The sequence below is a fragment of the Penicillium angulare genome (genome assembly GCF_028827245.1).
Source record: "Penicillium angulare strain IBT 27051 chromosome Unknown utg000004l_segment0_segment0, whole genome shotgun sequence".
Classification (NCBI taxonomy): Eukaryota; Fungi; Ascomycota; class Eurotiomycetes; order Eurotiales; family Aspergillaceae; genus Penicillium; species Penicillium angulare.
Window position 1 is genome coordinate 1,181,135 of NW_026623163.1, and position 22,735 is coordinate 1,203,869.

Consider the following 22,735-nt stretch of genomic DNA (forward strand, 5'->3'; position numbering starts at 1 on the left):
GCGAACATCCCCCGCCATGCCCACTATTTCAGTCGACAAGGCCGCTCTCTTCAAGGAGTTAGGCCGGGAGTATGTTTTTCTACCTGGAAGGAAACCGCCCTGGATTTGCCTGCATATCCTGACTTGTCATTTTCTTTTTAGGTATACCACGGAGGAGTTCGATGAATTGTGCTTCGAGTTTGGTGAGTCAAATCATAAATGTTTCTTGCGGGGCATGCGCTAACAGATAATTCAGGCATTGAACTTGACGAAGATGTACGACTTGATTAAATCCTTATATTTGCAAATGCCTGTGGTCCTAACATCTTTTAGACTACCAATACCGAGCGACCGATCGTCGACGGCGTGCAGGAGCCTCCACAGCTTAAGATTGAAATCCCCGCCAACCGGTACGTCGGAAACACACACACATAATTGGAAAGGAAACTGAGATATGGTACAGATATGATTTGCTTTGCTTCGAGGGTATCCAATTGATGCTCAACATTTTCCTGGGCCAGAAACCCTTGCCTGAGTACAAGCTGGTTTCCCCACCCAGTGGAGAGCTGCAGGAGATTATCGTTAAGGAAGATGTAGGTCTCTCTTGATATTTCTTGCTAGTATCAAATACTAAACCTATCGGATAGACCACGAAGATCCGCCCGTACGTCTCAGGTGCCATCTTGCGAAATGTTCAGTTCGACGAAGCTCGCTACGCATCCTTCATTGCTCTACAGGACAAGCTTCACCAGAACTTGGCTCGTCAACGAACCCTCGTTTCCATCGGTACCCATGACTTAGACACCATTCAAGGGCCCTTCACTTACGAGGCTCTGCCTCCCAAGGATATCAAGTTCACTCCTCTGAATCAGACCAAGGAGATGGACGGTGAAGAGCTGATGAACTTCTACGAGGTTTGTCTAATCTAATAAATCTTGGATGCCGTCAAAATGCTCATACATCCGCACAACAGAAACACCAGCAGCTGGGCAAGTACTTGCATATCATTCGCGACTCCCCAGTTTACCCCGTCATCTACGATTCGAAGCGAACAGTCTGCTCTCTTCCTCCCATTATCAACGGCGATCACTCCAAAATCTCCGTCAACACCACCAATGTTTTCATCGAGATCACCGCCCTTGACCGCACAAAACTTGAGATTGTGAACCGCATGATAGTTACCATGTTCTCTCAATACACTGCGGAGCCTTTCACGTAAGTAGCATGTCATTCAACATTCTAAAGGGACACACTAACTCCCCCATAGCATTGAGCCCATCAGAATCGTCTCAGAGCACAATAACGAGTCTCGTGTTACCCCCGACCTTTCCCCTCGTGTTGCCGAGGCTGAGGTCTCTTACATCAACCAATGTTGTGGACTGGAACTCTCTGCCGCCGATATTAGCAGCCGACTGACCAAGATGGCTTTCCGTGCCAAGCCTTCCGCTACCAAGCCTGACATCGTTGAGGTCGAGATTCCTCCCACCCGTGCTGATGTGCTTCACCAGTGCGATATCATGGAGGATGTCGCCATCGCCTACGGTTTCAACAGCCTTCCTCGCTCGTTCCCTAGCAAGTCTGGCACTGTTGCTCAGCCCCTCCCCATCAACAAGCTATCTGACATCATTCGTGTCGAGGCTGCCATGGCTGGCTGGACTGAGGTTCTCCCTCTGATCCTGTGCTCACACGATGAGAGCTTTGCTTGGTTGAACCGCAAGGACGATGGAAACACTGCTGTCAAGCTGGCCAATCCTAAAACTCAGGAGTTCCAGGTTGTCCGTACTAGCTTGCTTCCCGGTCTGCTGAAGACAATCCGTGAGAACAAGAGTCACACTGTCCCCATGAAGATCTTCGAGGTCAGTGATGTCGCTTTCAAGGATGTGACACTGGAGCGCAAAAGTCGCAATGAGCGACACTTCGCTGCTGCTTGGTACGGACGTACCAGTGGTTTCGAGGTTGTTCACGGTCTCTTGGACCGTGTGATGGCGATGCTCAAGAGTGCCTTCATCATCGGTGAGGAAGGACTCGATAACCCTGCTACCGCTGAGTCGCAGTACTTCATCAGGGAATTTGATAGTAAGTACTTCATAATATTGCCTGTCGTTAACTTTCAAGATGCTAATTCCCCGTTTGCAGACCCTACCTACTTCGCCGGCCATGCTGCCACCATCCATGCCCGCATTGGCGGCAAGGAACACGTTATTGGTCAATTCGGTATCCTGCACCCTACTGTGCTGGAGAAGTACGATCTTAAGTTACCTGTCAGCACTCTTGAGATCAACATCGAGCCTTTTCTGTAGGCTATATAGCTATGCCCTGTGAAGATTCACGCAGATGATGACATGATGAGGAGTGCTCTTTGTTGATATGCAATGTCTTGATTAGAGCTACAGAGAATCCAAAAGAAATAAAATAAAGTTTTAAGCATTACTTATCTGTTCCTTTGCTGTAGCTCACTGAGGCTATTCACTTGGCCACATGATTGAATTGAAAACCATGCTTAAAGCACTTGAAGGATTGCACGCATAGCCCTTGTTTGTCTATTTCCAGTGTATCCGGTAATATTGATGCCTTGATTCCTAACTTTTAAACAGAAATATTGCTTTTATGGCCTCCTAGCATCCAAGCCCCGCCCCGTAGCTCAGTTGTTTCCACCCCTATGTCGTTCCAATGCGAGTTTGCGAGCCCCCACTTCAGGTACATAGGGACCCATGAATGTGGGAGTCAGGAGTGGTACGGCGAGTATAAGTCTGCGCCCACGCGGGGGGATGGCGCCGTTACAAAGCTAGCAACGGACCTACCACGTGGCTTGTGGGCATCTTTTTTTTTACAAGCCAAAATTTATTTCTTCTAATCTATATCTGTCTTTTGGGATTTATGGTGGGTGTTTGTGTTTGCAATGGGTGCTGGATGACAATCCGTTTTGCATGAAAGTGAAAGTATTCAAGAGTCAGAGATGAAAGTGAGTTGGGAAGCAGTTCCCTACGAAAAACCACCCCTTTTATTTCAAGGGTTCGACTCCAGCTTGTTCCATATTTGAACCTCCTGTTTGAATTAAACATCATTCCTCGTGACAGCCCTGTTTGTCTTGGGCCAATGTATGACATCAATGTTAGCAGGCCCTCCAGCCCGCTTGCTCGTACCTTCTTCTCTCATCTGCGTGACCTATATCGCGATACCACCTAATTCTACCCAACTCCTGGTTTTATTTCAACACCACATATTATTTTCAAAGTTTACATTGCGGCTCCCATGACGTTTCTTTTCCAACACACCCTTAACCCAGCGCACGATATACCCGGACCCACTTTTTGATAACCGCCCCACGTGGAGTCGAGTTTAAAATTTATTTGAAGTAGGGATTTTCGAGATCGCACTACACATTAAAATTTTATTGACTACGCGGTGTATAGCTGTCTCATGCAAGTATCTAAGTTTTCTCTCATTCAGGCTTGTGCCAAAATGCAGTATCATAGTACAGACTCGGTCTGGATGTAAACGATTTTATATCATGACACCTACCTCAATGGCTTGTTGGAATATATATCTCAAAAATCCATGTAAAATAATTGAATTCACGAACGATCATGGCCCGGGGGTTGAGATATACCTAGGTATACCTAGTTGAGCATTCATTGAAACCTTCAAGTTGGAATTAATGGCCTTAACAAGATCAAACTTTGGAAAGTCTTTGAGTCTTTGAGATATATATCGGTCCAGTACTATTGGAACCGTTTAATTGTAGGTATGAACGGGTCCCAGGTGGCATATGCGCAAAATTTCGACCACGGGATCTCGAACATTAGTTTAAAGTTGTACATAGTGGATAAGTCCCAGGCCTCTCGACTCGGACTCCGGAGAAATAGAATCAATTGCGTGGGCACTGTGGACCATGAATATTCCTGGGTTTGCTCAAGTTCAAGTTGGAGCATTTGAGTCGCTCTAGTAAGTTTCGTGTTTATGCGGGACTGAAGAGGTGGGAATGAAGAGGTAATTCAAGATCAAATTTATGTACTATCAGAGGCATAGTACCTACGCAGGTTCGTACGAGAATATTCACGAGGAAAGAGACTACAGATAGTTATAATGACAAGGTATCGTCAAGGCGAAGATTTTTTGAAGTCTTCATGTAATTTTGATTGCGTGAGGTTGAGAGTATGAGGTTAGGTTAGAACAGGAAGAAAGGAAAAGGTATAGCCAGTTTTAATGCAGAGAAAACATTTACTCCTGAGCGTAACCCTCGGCACCACCCTCGGCCTCGGCGGCCTGCTCCTCGGCCAGACGCTGCTGCTCGGCGAGTTGCTGGGCAGCAAGAGCCTTGGCACCGTAGTCCTGGCTCATAGGCTGGAGAACGGGCTGCTCCTCCTTGGGCTCGATGATAGTGACAGAGTCGGGGAGGGTCTTCTGGGGGCCGGACTTGCCCTCGGGGTCGGAACCGCGCATGATCTTAACCTTGATACCAAGGACACCCTGGCGGAGGAGAACGTGGCGAGTGGCGGAGTCAATGAACTCCTTGGCGGGCTGACCGGAGTGGATCATGAAACCGTCCTGTAAACAGTATATTAGTAAAATGTTCGCAGAGAACGAGCAGTTGCTTGCGCGAATCGTGTGCGGACGTGAGAGAAAAGAGCGCGGGTTCTCGGTCTCAACATAGAAAAGGTATCGGTAACCTTGAAAGCCCGCACGTAGTTCCCCTCATTCCTCTTTTCATGATTGGTGTAAACGTACAGTGAACTTCATGGACTTGGCACGGGCAGCACGGAGCTTTCCGGACACAACAACCTCGCAACCCTTAGCACCGGACTCCATGATGAAGCGGAGGACACCGTAACAGGCACGACGGACGGCAAGACCGTTCAGGAGCTTGTAGCGGAGGGACTCGCACTGAGCGACAGCGGAGAGACCGCGGTTCTGGACCTTAGCGGCATAGAGGGAGACGGAGTTCTCGGGGAACTTGAAACGCTTCTGGATGAGGGAAGTGAGCTCGCGGATGCGGCGACCCTGCTCACCGAGAACCTCCTGGGTGTGGGTGGCACGGATGACTGTTGAGAAAGAAACGACCGGTCAGCGTTTGGTCACGAAATTCGTGCATAAGTTCCCTCCAAATGATGGATCTTCAAAATTGTCGATGTTTCCGATGCTAGACATTCTAGCCTTTCCCTCCTCTTGTATATCTCCAATTCTACCCAATATTCATTCACAGTAGGGAAAATCGAAGGGCGAACGTACTGATGTCGGTCACGGTGGGAGTGACACGGACTTCGACACCGGAGTATCCCTCCTCAGCAAGTTCGCGCTGGAAGAACTCGTTCAGCTCGGCGTAGAAAACACCGTCAGCGACGAACTTTCTGCGCTTGGAGATAGCACCCTGGACAGCGGCCATTTTTGCGTTCCTGGTTGGTGGAATTGGGGGTTGTCGACGAGGGGGAGGGCGTGGTCGAGGTCGAAAGTTGGTCGCTCGGTTGCGAGTTTGATTTAGTGGGGAATTTTTGGGCGTAGGGCTTCCACACCCAATCGGGATAGGGCTCAACCCTCGCTTACTTTACAGCACAAATCAAGACTAGCGTTGACACCTTAAGGGACAGGTGTCAAAACGGAGCTCCTCAAAATCCAAGGCATCAATGACGTATAGTTAAGGGTTTTATGTGGCCTACCGTATAGTTCCTTCCACATCTCTTTTTTCCATGTGTCTCAGATCCGGGGTGTACGAATTAAGACGAGACGAGGAAAACATTCTTCATTTGTATATAATCGCTTTCAATGGTAATATTCTTCGATGAAGGTGTCTTTGTAATCCTAGAATGCTCCGTACGTAATAACTTCGACGTACGCCATATCGAAATTGACCAGAAAATGACAGTCGTTCATGATCCTTTCAATCTCCTCTGTAACTCATTGCATTTCCACTTCCATTTGCTTCTGGTTCTCTTCTCCTTTAGGTTCCGATGGGTTATTCTTTAGGACGGAAAGACTTGAAATGCCAGAGGTAACAGCAGCAAGCCCCGATGCCGCAACGTTGGAAACATTGGCACCTGGAATTCCCGAGCTTACTGGCTCCTGCGCAGTTTCAATGCCTGTCAGCACCGAAGTCCTAGGAGGGACAGGACTTTCACTCTCGCTTGCGCCCGAGGCGTCAGAAGGTCGAGGTCCATTCATTTCTGCATCCGAACGACCAAACGATTCATTCCACCAGCGCGTCTCGTTCGCATTGGGGAAGATCAATCTTTCTTTGCCGCGCGTGTGGTCATCAATTTCAGGATCATATTGTGGGTTGGTGAATTGTTCTCGACGGGCCAAGAAATAGTCCCATACACTCCGAGTTTTTTCTCTCGCCTTTGTATCCAATCGTTCCTTCTCGCTATTGAACAGGAATGTTCCAAATTGACAAGCATAGAGATGATATAGCAAGCGTCGCAGGAAGCGTTCGTTGAATTCAAAGCGAGTTGGGTGTTGATACACCAGCTGGTAGGTAGCATCAAGGAACTGGTGGAAAACAGGGCTGGTTTCCTTGACTTTCGTGACTTCTTTCTCAGACACAATTGAGCGTGGGGCAGAATTTGGCTTTTTAGCTGGACTGTCAGAATCGTAACTCTGCATTTCCCCATCAGAATCTGGCAACGAATCACGACTATTGTTGTCTCGACCAAAGAAACCTTTAGCACTGAGGAACGCATTTTCAATGGCCTTTCCTGCTCCGCTGCTTTCAAATCCACGATTGCTGTCGCCGCCAATTCTCTCATTTTCAATCTGAAACCATTTTTCACTGTTCAAGTGACCTGATCGATGGCGGAACATGTGTCCAAACGAAAGCCAGTCTTTCTCTACCAAAACCATGAAACCTTCCAAAGTGCGAAAGTAAGGATCCAAGCAAAGTTGACTGAGTGCACTTAGCTGACTTGTCCGGTCCCAGCCATCAGAGCAGTGGATCAGCACATGAGAGTGCTGGAGTCCAACTTGACGAGCAATCAACCCAGCCCCGTCTAGAATGCCGGCAATGTGTTTCAACCACCCACTTCGTGCCAGCTGATCTCGATTAGGTCCAAGCGGCGTCACGTCTGTCTCTTTCAAGGCGTCTACCACCTTGCTCAAAGAATCACGCATGACATGAATATTGTCGATTCCCAGATACGCCTTAGTAGCAAACTTATAGTTGTCCATATTCTCCGAGCCTAGCCCAACTGCCTGCATCGCAAGGGCGTTGACGGTTGGCCTGGCATCGACAATAAGATTTTGCTGCTGTGCACCATAGATCAAACGCCGTTGTTCCTCAGGGTCCCCGTGGGCCGCAGCTAGCATATCATCTTCGATTTCCTCAGCATTTGACATATCTGGATCTGTTTGATTCGACCCTGAGCTTTCCTGGCTTGAATCGGATGCTTCCCTCTCTAAATGAGATTGAGCAAAACTGGCCAAGGGACGCTCTGATCGAGAAGTTGAGAAGATAGCGGCCAGAAGCTTTTCATCTTGAATGCTGCGATGTTGGCGCACGCCTACCAGTGGCTGGGAGCTTCTTGTGATGGTGCAGTTGTTCACGGGGTGGAAATATGTGAGAGTAGGAATTCTTGCTCTGGAGCGGTATCGTCCTGCATAGTTGATGGTATTGTCGGATATAGAACAGGGCACGGGAATCAATGCGGGGTATGTCGGGGAGAACTAGCGAGAATATTAGTATGATAGAACACGCATATGTTTTTAAACAAACCTACACTATAGTCGGTATTGACTTCGGATATACGCCATCCTGAGTTCTCTTTTAGGGCTCCTTGGCGTACCCACTCCTGGCGCGGGTTGTACAAGTCCCACCCATTGAATTCCTTCTCGGGCGGAGGTGGTTGATATGAAAACGCGTATAGCTTATCGAGGCGACCTGATTTGCATGTCCACTGCTTAATACCATCAAATACTTCACGTGCTTTTTGCTCGTTGGTGAAATAGAAACAGACGAAGGTAAAGTCTCGACACCGAAGGCGGATGGAGGAGAGTTGGCGGGATGCAGCGGGAGCTGGTCGCAAGGTACAAAAGGCGATAATGGGGTAGGTAATCCAGAGCTCTCTTGGTCTGACGGTGACACCTTTGGCCTGGTCCTCACTGGAGAGAGGCGGGAAGTGGGAAAATATCAAGTGGTGAGGGGTGAGGTGGAGGCTGCCATCCACCTGTTCAGCCCGGCGGGCCAAGGTCACATTTTCAACCTGCGCCATGAGAGTATTACTATTAGATATATTCGTGGGTATTGAAGTGTTGAGGTTGTTGTAAATCGAGAACTTACCTTAGCAATCCGTGTTTTCTCCATGCCGTCGAAGGTGCAATCACTATGCGCGCATGACCTTCATAATGAATGAGGGGAACAGCAACTTCAAAGACGGCAAACGCCGAGCCAAGGGTGGGGCTTCAAGGTACCAGAAGAAAACAATCTTTTTTTCAGATCAAATATGTTGATTCCCCAGGGGCCAAGAATTATTGGGCAGCGGGGAGCCGATGGTTGGGGAGGAAGAGTTGCACATCACGGTCAGCTTCGGCTCCCCAATTCCCCGACTCGTCCGGTGGGGCTAGATCCAGCAGGGCGTCATGTTTGGTTCCCACCCGTTCTGGATGGGATATGCAGCACTTTGTTTATAGGTAGATCATGTTCCCGATTAAAGATGAAATCAAGCGCTATTATAATGATTTTATTTCTTTTGAAGAAATGTTCTATTATCAAACAAAATGTATGAGAGTGCGATTAATTCACAGTACTGCGATCACGACATGGTCTGCTTTTAGTTTATGTATACACCATTGGAGATACCCAAGTGTGAACGGATTTATTCCTTTGATGTCACTTCCCAGCTGCGCAAATCTTCTCGAACTGAAAACTCAGAACGTTCATGCTCAGCATTCCGGCTCTTCCAGCTCCGCCCTTTGCCATCATACAAAGGATGCTCTAGGTCGGCATCTTTATGATGAGAAGAAGACCCCAAGGTAGAATGGGAATCAGGGGGTTTTGGGCTTCCCCCAGAATGGAAGCTAGAAGAACTCTTGGGACGTCGCTCAAAACTAGGCGAGAGCCTCTTTGCGGAGCGAGTTTGTCTTTCGGCGGCTTCTGCACCTAATAAATTATTCTGACGATCATCTCCCGGGTGCCCGTCAGGTAGGTTGTTATGCGAATCATTGTTCCAGCAAGAACTGCCATCAAATAAGTCCTCAATCAACTTATCAGCGGGTAAATCACATGGCCTAGACATCCATGAGGCGGCTAATGTACGTCGGTACATATCCTGCATATCTGCCATTTCGTTGGGCTTGGTATTGATTGATGGTAAATGACCGGAATCATCTGAATCGCCTCCTTCTCCAGAGTGGACAACCCTTGCAATGCCTCCGAAGACAGTGGCTGATTTCAATGGAGGTCTGTTGATGGTTAGTAGTTGAACTAAAGGAATATCGAAATGACGTACGTTGTGAAGTTGCGGTCCCCTTCGATTTGACGCATAGCAATACCTATTTTAAGTGTGCTGTTGACCTTGCTGTCGAACATCAGATATCTCCTGATGACACCTTCGTCCTCTTCCACTTTGTCCACGTATTCGGCGAGGTTCAATTTGATCTTTCCAAGTAAATTCTTTTCATTGGTGGGCGAGGAATGAAACTCTTGCAAGACTTCAAAGTTAATGTCGCATTCTTGCAGCATCGAGTTCCTGTCAATAGTAATCCTTATAAGAGAGGTCTTTTCATAATTCCACGATGCGCGATGATCCACTAGGGGTGCCTTGTCCGTGTGGCCTTGGCTCTCAGTGGCAGCACTTGATGATGGTAGACGCCATCGCACCGACGCAGTGCCATTGCCCAATGGAACATTGTTGATGTCTATTATCTGCTGATATATCAATATTTGAATGCCTTCAAAGAATCCAGATGAAACATACTCTCAAAACAAGCTCAAACCGGGGCTGAGTTATATTAGTGAGTATTCGTTTTCCATCTAGTTGTTCAAAGTGGAACTTACTCTCCGATTCTTTGGGACTATGTACCATAACATGATTAGCAAGTTTCCAAGAGAACTGGGGAAAAACAGCAAGGAAGCACCGTAGCCAAGAACCAGAGACGAAAGACTCACCAAAGGCCTGCATAATTTCTATGTGTATGCAAACGAGCCCAAAGGACCTATGGCTGATGCAATGGCCCGCGGCTAGCTGGTGACCTTGCCCAAGGCTGAATTCAAAGGTAAAACAGCGTCCACTTATGCCCTGCCCAAGACTATGACTTTAGTTTCAATGGAAAAATTTAATATCAGCATAAGCCTCATTGCGCCTGAAAGTTCGGGGGTTAGCAAGTCTCCCCGCATACGTCGCAAATGGGGCGGTGTGGGGATTATGGCAGAATCTCCAAGCCGTGGGAACCCGCTCCTGCCTGCGCATGTTTCTCATCTTCACTCGTCTATCTACCACCTTTACCGTCTTATATTTATAATCCTAGTATATTTCACAACAATTCACGAGCCTAGGGTTGGTAGCGAAAGCCTAACCATGGAAAAAGCGGAAACTTCTCTCCTCTCTCCGCCGTCTGAGGCTGCCTCCGCCATTCCACTTGATTCACCAATCCGGACTACGGCCATTCACCCCGATCTCCCTGAAATTCAGGTACCAAGTGAGCCGTTACCAGTCTATCGCTACCATCCGATCACCTGCCAACCGATTGAAGAGCAAGATGTGCATTCTGAACTTGAACAATTGCGACAAGACTTCCCGACTCGCGAGACGGCATTGAGAGCACAGGAGCAGGCCGCTAAGGAAATAAAGCGCAAAATCGAGGAAGCTGAGAAGAAGAGAGAGTATATCCAAAGAGAAATGGACAAGAAGAACAAGGAAAGAGATACCGAGCTTAAGGTCGTCTCCAAATACCACCAAGTGAAGGCATCGGACATTCCATCTTGAAACAACTTCGACAAAGCGTTCTGATCTAAATCCTTGACACCCTTGACATTCGGATAGCGACAAATGACCCGAGTCAAAACTTGGGACCACCCCGGTGAATCCCGGCGAAAGCCAGCGATCACTTCACAGGCTCGTCTCGCTTCCAGTCCGCGAAAAAGCTTTATTGGCTTCATCCCATTGGGCACCTCCAACAAATTTTTTTGGCTAAGACACCACCCACTGGTCACACATAGCCAGAGGCTATATTTTTATCGATCCCAATATCGACATATACAAGCCAGTCGTATATCACTGGGGCTATAGACAGCAAACCAGGGCCAACTATGGTAGCTTGAACTTGTCCCATGACAATGGGCATGCATCGCTACCGTTCTCGAGATGGTCACCCTTGGCCACGCTCTGTATCATCTGAGCCGCACCAATCGATCACCTCGAACTCAGATACTCATATATTTCATGATTACAATGACGAATATATCACCCGGATCTACAAGCGATCTACCATCTGTCTTGCAACTCCTCCAGTGGAACATCCGGAAATTCCAATCAATTAAATCGTATTAGACGTACTCAAACATTAATCATGAGTGAACGTGGATTATATAGATCCGAACCTAATGTTTCAAACTTGAATATTAGAGCGCATCCAACAAGCTTGTAACCAGAGGAAGAATCTAGGTAAGGAGCAAAGTTAGTGTGAAAAACGTCATCTCGCATCGAAGATAGCCAACTTACGTCAGAAGCATCCTCGATCAATATTTGTGTCTCGTTAACAAACTTCTTGGTGAGAAGTTCATCTGCATTGTTCAACAAGCCTCCCACCTGGCTCAGAAGCTCTGGGGTAACGACAGGGGCAATTCCATCGATCAATCCCATGGTCTTATTGACAAAGCTCGGACTGAGTAAAGTGGTACCGTTACCCAGCAACCAGGATACATTCTGCAACAATTTCGGCGTCAAGGCTGGTCCAATCATATCCAAAAGGTTGGTCAGTTCTTTGGTTGTCTTCTCAGTCAAAAGACTGTTTGCATTAGAAAGCAACGAGTTCACTTCCTTGAGGAGCTCGGGGGTGACATAGGGAGCCACTGTGCTAATCAATCCCTTCGTCTCGTTGACGAAGTTCGGCGACAGCAATTTGTTACCATTAGAAAGCAGGGAGTTGACCTCTTTCAAAAGCTCTGGGGTGATCATTGGGGCCACGGTGCTGATCAAACCACGAGTCTCGTTGATGAAGTCAGGCGTGAGGAGCTTGTTACCGTTGCCAAGCAAGCTGTTGACCTCTTTCAAGAGTTCGGGGGTAATAGCAGGTGCCACGGTTCCGATGAGATGCTTCGTCTCATCAATGAATTCCGATGAGAGTAACCTGTTGCCATTTGAAAGCAAAGAGTTCACCTCCTTCAGCAAGTCAGGCGTAATGACCGGTGCCACAGTTCCAATGAGATGCTTTGTTTCATCAATAAACTCCGAGGAGAGCAGTTTATTACCATTTGAAAGTAAAGAGTTCACCTCCTTCAGCAAGTCGGGAGTGATGACTGGTGCCACCGTGCCAATCAGGTCGCGAGTCTCGTCGATGAATTTGGGGGTGAGAAGCTTGTTACCGTTTGTAAGCAAGCTGTTGACTTCTTGGAAGAGCTCTGGTTTGATAACTGGTGCCACCATCGAGATCAACTTCTGAAGTTCAGATGTAGTCTCTGGGGTAAGCAGTTTGTTTGCGTTATCAAGAAGACTGCTAGCCTCCCTCAGAAGCTGAGGAGAAAGCTCTGGAAGTAATTCCTTGAGATTTTTAACCACTTCAGGGGTCAGCAGCTCACTGGCATTGTCCAAAAGTCCCTCCAGCTTGTTGATCAAGCTCTTTGTGAGAAGACCAGAAGCTGTGTTGATCAAATTTTTGGTGTTCGTCGTTGTCTGATCATCGAGTAACCAAGCAACATGATGAAAGAAAGATTCGATATCTTCCAGGAGCGTGGGCGACAAAAGACCTTTCAAGCCTTCAAAAAAATCACCAAAGTCATCCCAAGAACTGAAGAGAGTGTCGTCATCTTGATCACCGTCATAAGTGCTACTACTTCCTGCAGCAGTACCAGTACGAGTCACGGTAGCTGTCTCTGTGGAAAGGGTACCTGAGGTTTTTGAGCCCGGGCTCGTAGTACCATGGGAATCCTGAGTGCTAGCACTAGAGTCCGAGATACCGGTGCTGCTGGGGCTCATGGAACCATTGCCATTTCCAGTAGATCTGGCAGGGTCTTGGGCGGTAGAATGAATGGTCTGTTGCGATGATACAGCATTTGGAGGCTCGGTCGGTTCGCCGTTGTCGTTATCTTGATTCCCGTTAGGGTTACCTGTTGCTGTGACATGAGGGGTGGCTTCTGGTGATTCCGGAGAAGTGGAAGGAGGGATAGAAGTATCGTCCTTGGGATTGGCTAGCGAAGTAACGTCTGACCCGGTATCGGCTTTGGCATTATGCTGGGTAACTGACAGCGTCTCCGCATCTGCATGGGCCGAAGGAGATGCCTCCAAAGAAGTTGTCTGGTTTCCAGCTCCAGCAAACGCAGTACCAGATAGTACAAGCGTTGAGACGAAAGCAGCTGAGAAACGCATCTTGAGCCGTTACTTTAGTCTCCGAGACACGAGTTGCTAGCTGGCTTGATGAGCAACCTTCTCTTGACAGAATCAATCTCAATGCACAAAGAGACATGCTGCCCCTTTTATGTCTTTGACACTCCCCTCCCCAGGTCCACTCCATGGCTTGAGCCGAGGACGTCCATACTCCACATGTGAGTCGATCGGACTCTATCCATAGCCATGCCGTGTTTTGCGCTGATGTCAGTTCCCAACAGCGGTTGAGCCTTTCCCTTTGCAGCGACTCAATTTCCCTTTTTGGCTTCTTCATATATAGGATGTATGGGTCCTTGGCTAAGGCGGGTCCCAAGGGTCTTGGAGCGGGATGAAACGTGACGAGCGCGATATGAAAGCTCGTTCCCTTTCCTGCCGATAGAAGGATATTTTATGCCATTACTATGCAATTAGTGGCTTGGACTTGCGGGGACAACCAATAATATCTTGGCCTTTTCGCTACTGGGGGCTTTAGCCTCCCTGTTAGTTCATGTATCGGGTCAGGAACTGTCCATAGTGTTAGGGATCTGCATGTCCGCATGTAACAGTAGCTCGAATCTTCATCATTCCATTCGTTTAGCATGGAAAGGCAGGTGAGCGGACCAATTGAATTGCCGATCTTGTCTCAGTGGTGGATATATCTGAATAGGCCCGTGCTAAAGGGTCATCATTTCGACTCCATTCTCATTCGCCAATCGTGACTTTGTAGGTCCATCTGGGCTGCCTCTATCCCGATAGGTCCTCTCCGCATTGCTCGCTTAAATTATCATATAAATAAACCCATTTGATGTTGAAACCCCAATATTTTAACTTTCCGTTTACCTGTGGTAGTCACCTCATATACTACAAGATCGTTTGACACATGTTTAGACTATACACTAGGCAATTGGGTCTCGGGTGGCTTGCATTTCATCTATATATATTGACTCAGAACTCCCGAACTTGGCCAATGCAACAGCTACCTAGTACCAGTGCCCATATCTGCTCAACCTCGACTAATTAATAAGATGTCATCCATTTTCCACAAAAGGCCAGCTTCTATGAATTTTCCGTATTTTGTTGCGAAACCTTGGAAAAGCAGTTAAATCCCTCGTTCTCGTTTGTTAGTGGGGCACACGCGCTGTTAGCGCAATGATGATCGGCGCCGTGGAGTTCGCGTAATGGAATGTCGGGGTTCATTTGGAGCCGATTCCCCGGATTAGAAAAAAATCATCAATTTGATGGATTGTGCAATGGGGTTTGGCCAAGCCTTTTCCATATTCGCGTGACCAAAAGAATAATTTACTTCTGCTTTTCAAAATGCGGAGTGGCTCATCGAGCACTGTCACGTTTTAACACAAGTGACCCTTGCGTTCTAGGCCGATCTTCGTAAATAAACACATCCTTACTCATGGATTCAGAACGCAGTTTTTCTCGGCATTTTCTTTTGTTCCTCCTTGACATCTTGAATAGAGGGCTGAGCCTCTCAACTGAGGAATGCCAACCCCCCATACTCACTAACCCCGGACTTGGGGTTGTTCCAAGGTTCTCTTGTGATGAGATACCGTTGTTCGTATGGTTGCCGAGCCCCGAAGAAAGATCATCGGAGAAATTGGGCAATCATTTCCGTTGTGGCTCTTAGACTAACTTACTTTCATTGGACGATTTCAATTATTGCCCTGTAAAAATCTCGCTACTGACTTCCTGTTCCTGAATATTGATCGGCATATCGATCTTCAAAACCTTTTGGTATCATAGCAGACTTTTGAACTAGGTTATTTCCAGGGTTATACTATATGACGCTATCTACTTCGTAGTTGCACCCGCAATACATAGTAGTCTCATTCAAACACTAGCACGCATCCATTGAGGTCGCATAGTTTTGCTGGAGCTGTGCCCAGAAATGCATATAATCTCTGGAATTAACTAGACTTTTGTCAAGGTCCACCATCAGATCCCCTATCCTCTCTTAGGGGATTGGGAGCTTCATGGAACATTACGTGGACCATTTTAGAAAAGGTCCGGAGCTATATCACCTATTTAGCATGTGTGATAATTAATGCTGGAAAAAATGGAATGCAAACCATACCCTAGTTCCAACTATTTCCCAATGTCGGCTGTTGCGTTCTGCCTCTTCGGGGAGATAAACATCCAGCCTTCTGAGTCGATTGCCTGCACCCCAGATATCCAGAAGCGATAGAACAAAGAACTTTTCAGGCGTAATCAGGCGTAGGATCGCATATTCAATTTTCTGGAGGAGATGCTCGGAAATAAATTCCGCAATATCCATCTGGCGCATGACGAAGTATGTTTGCGGTGTTCCATGGAGCGTCAACGGTATCCGGTAGAGAACCGGAAGTGCCTCATACGTGATTTGTTTGCTAAGTAGAAGAATAGTCGGCGTATGTCGTTCAACATATGGACGAGGTGTATCGCATAGTGGGGGGCTTAGAGACCTAGTGTTCGAGGTTCTCGTGAAAGCAGAGCCGAGAATAGGATTTGTTGCGATTTTTCGATAGCATTTTACGTATTCATTTGGGTTCAACGAGTAAGCGTATACTTTTAGGCGAATTTCAGGTGGGAGATCAAGGAAAGCCAACATCTTGCGGACATGTCATATAGGATGAAGTCAGCCTCGTCTAGGAATTCTAAATTTGCTTTACCCCTCTTTTCCATTAAACGTTCATATGAGGATCTAGTACTACGCAGCACAAAAAAGGGCTTGAATGTAGAGTTCTGATTCAATTAGTTTAAGAACAAATCGAAATTTCTTTTCTCTCCATTCTTTAAAAAAAATTCATTTTTTGACAGTTTTTGGTGCATAGTATCTTTAGTCCGCCAATAAATTAACCAGAAGCACCCATTGTGATGTTAGCCACTCTAGTCTGTATATTTCTCATACAAGCCGATTTCAGTTAATTCTTATCCCAGATAGAGTAGATAGGTGGGTATTGGAAGTGTCACATACAGATACTTCTTGGAATAGTCCTACGTCCTAATGGGTTGTAGTGGCAGACTTGGTGGTGTCCAATTGGTCGTCGTAGAATGATTCAGGGATTCCAGAAAGCCCTTGGACTAGGCAAATGAACTCCGGATCGTCTTCGGAAGGCCATAGACAGCACATTCATTCAGGTGAATCCCAACTTTATGATGCACGCCCCTTCGGAAGGAAGAGATCTTTTCCGAATGGAACAAGAATTGGCCGCGAAATTCAACTAAATTTGGTCGAACCTGTCGATATATGCCGTGAGAGGATCTGATTATTGCTTGATTGAGAGAATACGGTCTTCTGCATCTTGCTCCTTCATGAATAGGTAGGAGAGTTCATAAAGGATAGTTTGATAGTCGAAGATATTAGATGATTTCGCGTACAAGACTTGAGGAAGAACCTTGGCTTGGCAATGTCTGTCGAGTTTGAGGTAGACATCAAAGAGCTGGGCCCTAGAGTCACTTATAATGTCGCAATCAATGGTAAGTTTGACTATGATCATTCCGAAGTTCCAAGTATTAAAGGTGACCAATTTCTTCAACTTCCCTGGAAACGTCCCAGGGTTCGGTAATACACCGCGACAAAATATCCGACGGAGATATTTTACCGCTCTGTTAACTTTGACATGATGACAAAGAGAAACAAGTCATCGATGGCGTTGAAATATTGAAATATCACCGCAGCTGAGTTTATCTCATCTATAATATATAGTATCGCATCCTCTCCTAATACCTTGACCTGGGGGTGAGAAGGGGCGTGTGTAGGAAAAGAGAATAAAGTTGGCTATCATGAGCCAGGAAGGCGAGTATCAGTACTAGACAGAACATATGAGTCCTTCAAAACAACAACTTACTTTATGGCTCATCATGTCCAACAACGACTTATCTATATACATTGGAAGTTTTGCGCTGGAGCCCCAGAAAATTTCCCAACACGATGAAAGAAAGAGAACGACTGTCACGATGATGCGGGATTATTATATGTACATCATTGGTACCTAGGACACCCGGGCAACAGCTGAAGCCACAGCATCCATAATTGAATCTATATCGGAGAGCCATAGTACAATAGGATGTATACAAAAGGGTTACATAATTATTTTTAAAGGTATGATCATATTAATACCAATAAGGTAATCTGATGCCCTGCAATCTCTACGCACAATTCGGACCTCAGTGTTACCAAATTTAGCTTGAGAAACATTGGCGGATGTTCGGAGTGAAGCTTCCATGAGTGAGGCAATGACAAACTGTAACAGATTGTCCACAAATATGCCGTTCGATAATCTGGTTCATATGACGCGGCTTATTCGTAGAAGAAAGCAATTCTTGAAATTCTATGATTCTATAGATTGAATGACATTGTGGATTTAGATGGGGCGATGGTTTCAAGGGTGGGTGACAAACTCTATTGTAGCCGCCCAAGGGGCTGCATGTCGTCACCCAAGCGCTTCATCAAACTTTCAACTTTGATCTCACTCCAGATGATGTGAAGAAAACTTACATCGGGTTGAATTCTCTGGCATGCATGGTATTCAGGGCATGTTATTCCTGTAAACAGCAAGGGCCTCCTCCCGTATGCTATCACCAATCACAACCTACAATCCCAATGACATTGTTTTCTTATGGGATAAAAAAAATTAGATTTAGATTCAGTAATTGTAATGTTTGGGCCTAGAAGAGTCCAAGGAATATGGTCACAGCCTTGTCTCAAGTGAATGCCCAAATACTATCGATCTTTCCACGAGGGGCAATTTTATAACGTGCATCAGCATGCAGCGAGTTTCAACGCTTAAATTAGATACCCACAGGTATTTTTTGTTTATCGATCCACTCCTATAGTATTGGGTAATATGATTTCTAGTTCCATAATCTGCAAAGACGTGAACAGATGTGACTATCTGAGACCATAACCTTCTAGGGTGTGACTACAAGGATTCAAGGATCTAAAATCATACACATAGTACAGGTTATTGTTTCCCGAGAAAAGAAAGTTTACATCTAGTTATCGGCAACGCAGACTAAAACCTTCAACAATTGCCGACGAGATCAATGAAAAAAGAATGCACGAACATATGCATGTGCTTCTGCAATATGAGGAAGTTGAGTTTGGGCCACCATGCACAAATTTGCCCATGTGCAGATGTGATCGGCGTAGAGCGGCCTGAGAAGCGGAAGTGCTAATAGAGTAATCCCAAGGAATTCTTACATGTTGAACACAATTTGATACATCATACCGGAATGTGGTCCGTCTATATTAAATGTCCCTATCTAGGCAGTAAGGCAAAAAAACTTGTATTGACTAGTCGTGAGAACGTGCCGTGCTGAAATGACAAGTATTCCGAATCTTGATTTTGAGACAATGAGTCGTTCTGCAGACTTGGAGCGTTCACTTAAAATGTTAATATTTTGAGCTTCTCAAACTGTTCAGGTTATACATTGAGTTGGGCATCGCTCCGAAAACTCCCTGGGTACATTGTCGGTGAAGAGAATGACGGCAGCTCAGTTTCGAATTTGCCGCTATCGGCACTTCAATGACTCATACGCTGTCAAGTGATGCTGGTAGAAGTTCCGGTATAGAGTCTACTATAGGATAGTAAAAGTTAAAGTGATCCGTGACCAGGACGGTATACTCGGTGATATAGTTAGACACACGATACTGCATTTCAGGCTGCATATCAGCTGGACTTGATGCGTATACGTGCATGAAGGAGGTTTTGAGAACAAGCATTCGAGCATAATTGATTGGAAATTAGCAACATTTTGCGCAACGGAAAACTCTGCTCGGCGCTAAAATTCAACGGTACTCATATGCATTGATTGTATAGATCCATGGAGTTGTGCTCATAGTGTTTATGCGCACTGCCACAGGTCAGTGGGGTCAGTGGCGAGTGACGTGGCGCGGCTCCGGAGTGAGGCGCAGTTCAGTCAACACAGTCCTATATTAGGAAAACTCCACACAGACATCGCGTTCTCCGAGACCTGCCAACAAATCTGCCAGCGAAGCGTAGCAAAATATGGCAAAAAATTGGATATTCTTGTTGAACCGACACCATTTTACTTGGAATAATTTTGGAAACTTCTATCAAGGCCGATTCCAACCGTTTGACAAACCCCCCACCCCTTGCGACACCCAGACCACATGACTGAAATCATATGCCGCCAGGCTCTAGGGTTGTGCTAGGTTGTGGGAATCCAAGGCGCTGATTGCACGAAAGAAGCCATCTCGCGCATGGAAGAGGACCACTTCTGTGAGATGAGATCACTTCCAATCATGTGGCCCTCACACAAAGGAGTCGGGGCCCTGAAGAACCAACAAAACCGGTATTGTTACTTCGTACCGCTGGTCGTAGGCCGAGTGGGCGCCTCCCCAAAAGTCTGGCAATGACCGGTCATCGAGGTGCAGCCCAATCGCAGATCGTAGCCGGGATCTCAGCTCTTAGTGCAGCGGCCGGACTCGGTCGTGGCCGACGAATCCGCGACCAGAAGCGGCCCAAGACCAACTTGCCCCACGTCTGCTCGACCCTCCATCAGCTGAGGTCGTCCCATTCCCACCATCTTAGTGGCCTTCGACTCGTCCAAAAGGGAAAAAAAAGTTCAAACAGGGAATAATCTACTGTAACCTCCTTTTTATTTCTTTATTTTTTCAACCCCTATGTTTTGTTGGCCCCTTCTTTTTTTTTTTCTGATGTATAACGTTTCCCCCTAACTATTTATTGGAACTTGAAACATCTAGAATTTGAAAGATGGGAACGTGGGATCCCAGGCATATACATTAAGTGGGTGCGATAGGGCGTAAGATCATTGTGGTTAGGGTTTGTGGAGTAATAACTAGCGGCATCAATGGGCGCTCAAGGTTTCCACGGTTTGCCATTGTTTCTCTTTACCAAGATAGAAGCAGTCGAACTTTGAGAACTGCTCCATCGCACAGTCCAAGTATTTTTGTGAAGATAATTTTTAGTACCCAGCTGAGAAGAGAGGCACAGGTTGGGGTGCATGAAATCCATGTAGGAAAAAAATTAATCTGCGGAGGAGATACATGGTAGATACATGCAGGCCAAGACGCCATATCCTCGTTTTTAGTTGGATGCCATAATAAAATTGAATTAGATTTTGCCCCTATTAGTTTCTTGACTCGGAAGATTTTAACCTGGCCAGAAGGTGTCTCTGTTTCGCAGCGCGGATCACCGGGGGCTTAGCTTTTGCAGTTTGGAGCAGCTTGCATATGGCTCCCACCAAATGGACGTGCAACGCGCAGGCCCAAGGTGAGACTGGGAAATACTGTGCGAGTAAGAAAAAAAAACATTAGGAAGTGCCTAGGTGTGTTTTTCTGGGTAATCTATGTAATCTTTGCAAGGTTCTGTTCTAGATGAGATAAACTCCATAAGAATCAGTTATTTACTACCTATGTTCCCATCTCTCTTTGCTGCAATCGTTATATCCATTCAAAATTCGGTTGGTTCTCACCGTGCAGCGTTGGTTTCAACTCCTACTGCTCCGTACTGGCTGCGCATTCGCCACCCGAAACCCCCGAACTCTGGAGGCCGCAGATCGGGGAGTCCGAGGGTGTGGCTATTACTTGTATCATACCCGGCTCCATCGAGCTGCATACATCAAGATACGACAAGCCCTAGCCTTAATGCACATTTTCTATAGAGACCGAATTCAAATCTCCACTGCATTGCCTCTTCCAGGCATCGCGGATCCCGCCCCTCCGATTATTATTCTTATCCTTCTGCTCTTCCACCTTTTCTTCTCTTCTATATTATCCGTCACGGTTCATGTTCTCTCCTTTGATATTTTAATTTTCCCTTCTTTTTCTTCCTTTTTTTCTTTCCGCTCATTCGCCCGCACATTAATAGTAACAAACCAATTTTCTGGCCCCACCAAGAACCGCTACAACTTGTCGTGCCCTCCCGAGTATGCGATCGATCTAACTCAACGAGTTATCATTCCAAGACAACTTTCACCAGTACTGATCCAACTCATATCAACTATCTCGGTGTTTACATTGTGTGGGCGAATGTTGCCTTTATGATTTTTGCCTTCGATTATTTACTACATTCTTTTATATCTTTCTTTGCCAACGCCGGACGTATCCCCATACCTATTCGCAGAGTATCATAATGCCAACAGTCTTACTTCCTTCTTCGGCCGCTGCCTTTGCGCCACGCTCCTCCCCAAATGTGGTCCTGACTAAAAAGGTTGCGCCATGGTTGACGGCGACTCTAAAGCGAGTGAATCGGGTCAAGCGTCCTCTGAACAATGTCACCCAACATACACGATGCTTGACAGAGACGTTATCGTCGCAAAATGCGATCTGGACCCTGTGTTCAATGATGTTCACCAAGGCTCCCGAAGCGGAGTTGCGGAAGGATGAGAACCCACTCATGGAAGGTCTCTTCAACTACCAGATGATTCATATCGAAGCCTACGTGGTACATGTTGACATGGTCTCACGAAACGAGGTAGCCTTCAAGCTTACACCGGAAACGATTGAATCATTGATAGACTACCACCAGGATATCTATTCAACAGATGCCGCCGCCAACACCTGGGACTGGTCCGGTAAGCAAAGCCAGCTGAAGAAGTTACAGGAGGAATTCGTCCAAGCCGCCAACAAGTTTGTTTATCGAACCGACGTCGAAGCCTTGGAGGGATTGGAGGAGGACGGTGCCGGAGAGCTACTGTGTGGACTGAGCGAAGAGGCAAAGAACTCTATCTCGAACATGTTCGTACCGCTGCTGCCACCTCCACCACGGGTGGTGGATGTGATGCGCCCAGTCCCTCTCCTACCTAGTTCGACTGGCCCTGAAGCTTGGTGGAATTCTGCCATGCCACCATCCGCACCGATCGAGTCGTGGAAAGTACTGCCGCCCAGTCCAGCCAGCACGGATGATTCTAACCCGAATCTTTGGGCTAGTCTCAGTTTCAGTGATGCTCAGTTGCCGTCGCCGACCCCATCCTACTGCCAGCCGTTCACCACCGAGCCATACCCATCGTACGACAACATGGTAACCACATCGGCGATTATGGCACCGCTCCCACTCCCTAGCATGCTTGTACAACAATGCAGTACGGCAGCCACCATGGGAGGGTTCGGTTGGGGAGACTTCGCTCCGTTGCCCTACGGCACCACGATCTAGGACATCCTACAATCCGGGAGTCCATGTTCAACTGCGTCGATATATTCCTCAGCTGATGACATCCCTCCGCCTCCGAGTCGCTATCCCTGAGTTCTAAAACGTGGATCGTTTCCCCTCAGA

At 46.8% G+C, this 22,735-nt stretch overlaps 8 protein-coding genes across 8 annotated transcripts; 3 read left to right on the forward strand and 5 right to left on the reverse strand.

The window, feature by feature from the left end:
- Positions 1 to 16: 16 nt before the first annotated feature.
- On the forward strand, positions 17 to 2,279 carry N7478_004373 (phenylalanine--tRNA ligase subunit beta; the record flags this gene model as incomplete). Its single annotated transcript, XM_056920587.1, has 9 exons — positions 17 to 69; positions 142 to 182; positions 236 to 255; positions 313 to 389; positions 443 to 572; positions 627 to 893; positions 953 to 1,194; positions 1,247 to 2,055; positions 2,116 to 2,279. The coding sequence occupies 9 exons, from the start codon at positions 17 to 19 to the stop codon at positions 2,277 to 2,279; spliced, it is 1,803 nt and encodes a 600-aa protein (XP_056778624.1).
- A 1,921-nt stretch (positions 2,280 to 4,200) lies between these two features.
- On the reverse strand, positions 4,201 to 5,362 carry N7478_004374 (40S ribosomal protein uS3; the record flags this gene model as incomplete). Its single annotated transcript, XM_056920588.1, has 3 exons — positions 4,201 to 4,527; positions 4,708 to 5,021; positions 5,209 to 5,362. The coding sequence occupies 3 exons, from the start codon at positions 5,360 to 5,362 to the stop codon at positions 4,201 to 4,203; spliced, it is 795 nt and encodes a 264-aa protein (XP_056778625.1).
- A 509-nt stretch (positions 5,363 to 5,871) lies between these two features.
- N7478_004375 (phosphatidylinositol-3-phosphatase YMR1) lies at positions 5,872 to 8,269 on the reverse strand (the record flags this gene model as incomplete). The annotated part of the gene is made up of 3 exons (XM_056920589.1): positions 5,872 to 7,632; positions 7,686 to 8,168; positions 8,246 to 8,269. The coding sequence occupies 3 exons, from the start codon at positions 8,267 to 8,269 to the stop codon at positions 5,872 to 5,874; spliced, it is 2,268 nt and encodes a 755-aa protein (XP_056778626.1).
- A 511-nt stretch (positions 8,270 to 8,780) lies between these two features.
- N7478_004376 (N-terminal C2 domain-containing protein) lies at positions 8,781 to 10,085 on the reverse strand (the record flags this gene model as incomplete). Its single annotated transcript, XM_056920590.1, has 5 exons — positions 8,781 to 9,366; positions 9,414 to 9,829; positions 9,882 to 9,905; positions 9,962 to 9,978; positions 10,073 to 10,085. 5 exons carry the CDS (start codon positions 10,083 to 10,085, stop codon positions 8,781 to 8,783), a joined length of 1,056 nt encoding a protein of 351 aa, XP_056778627.1.
- A 396-nt stretch (positions 10,086 to 10,481) lies between these two features.
- Positions 10,482 to 10,889, forward strand: N7478_004377 (uncharacterized protein; the record flags this gene model as incomplete). The annotated part of the gene is made up of 1 exon (XM_056920591.1): positions 10,482 to 10,889. The coding sequence occupies one exon, from the start codon at positions 10,482 to 10,484 to the stop codon at positions 10,887 to 10,889; it is 408 nt and encodes a 135-aa protein (XP_056778628.1).
- Positions 10,890 to 11,524: 635 nt separating this feature from the next.
- N7478_004378 (uncharacterized protein) lies at positions 11,525 to 13,487 on the reverse strand (the record flags this gene model as incomplete). Its single annotated transcript, XM_056920592.1, has 2 exons — positions 11,525 to 11,563; positions 11,625 to 13,487. 2 exons carry the CDS (start codon positions 13,485 to 13,487, stop codon positions 11,525 to 11,527), a joined length of 1,902 nt encoding a protein of 633 aa, XP_056778629.1.
- A 2,021-nt stretch (positions 13,488 to 15,508) lies between these two features.
- Positions 15,509 to 16,083, reverse strand: N7478_004379 (uncharacterized protein; the record flags this gene model as incomplete). Its single annotated transcript, XM_056920593.1, has 2 exons — positions 15,509 to 15,517; positions 15,571 to 16,083. 2 exons carry the CDS (start codon positions 16,081 to 16,083, stop codon positions 15,509 to 15,511), a joined length of 522 nt encoding a protein of 173 aa, XP_056778630.1.
- Positions 16,084 to 21,595: 5,512 nt separating this feature from the next.
- On the forward strand, positions 21,596 to 22,615 carry N7478_004380 (uncharacterized protein; the record flags this gene model as incomplete). Its single annotated transcript, XM_056920594.1, has 1 exon — positions 21,596 to 22,615. The coding sequence occupies one exon, from the start codon at positions 21,596 to 21,598 to the stop codon at positions 22,613 to 22,615; it is 1,020 nt and encodes a 339-aa protein (XP_056778631.1).
- Between the last annotated feature and the right edge of the window lie 120 nt (positions 22,616 to 22,735).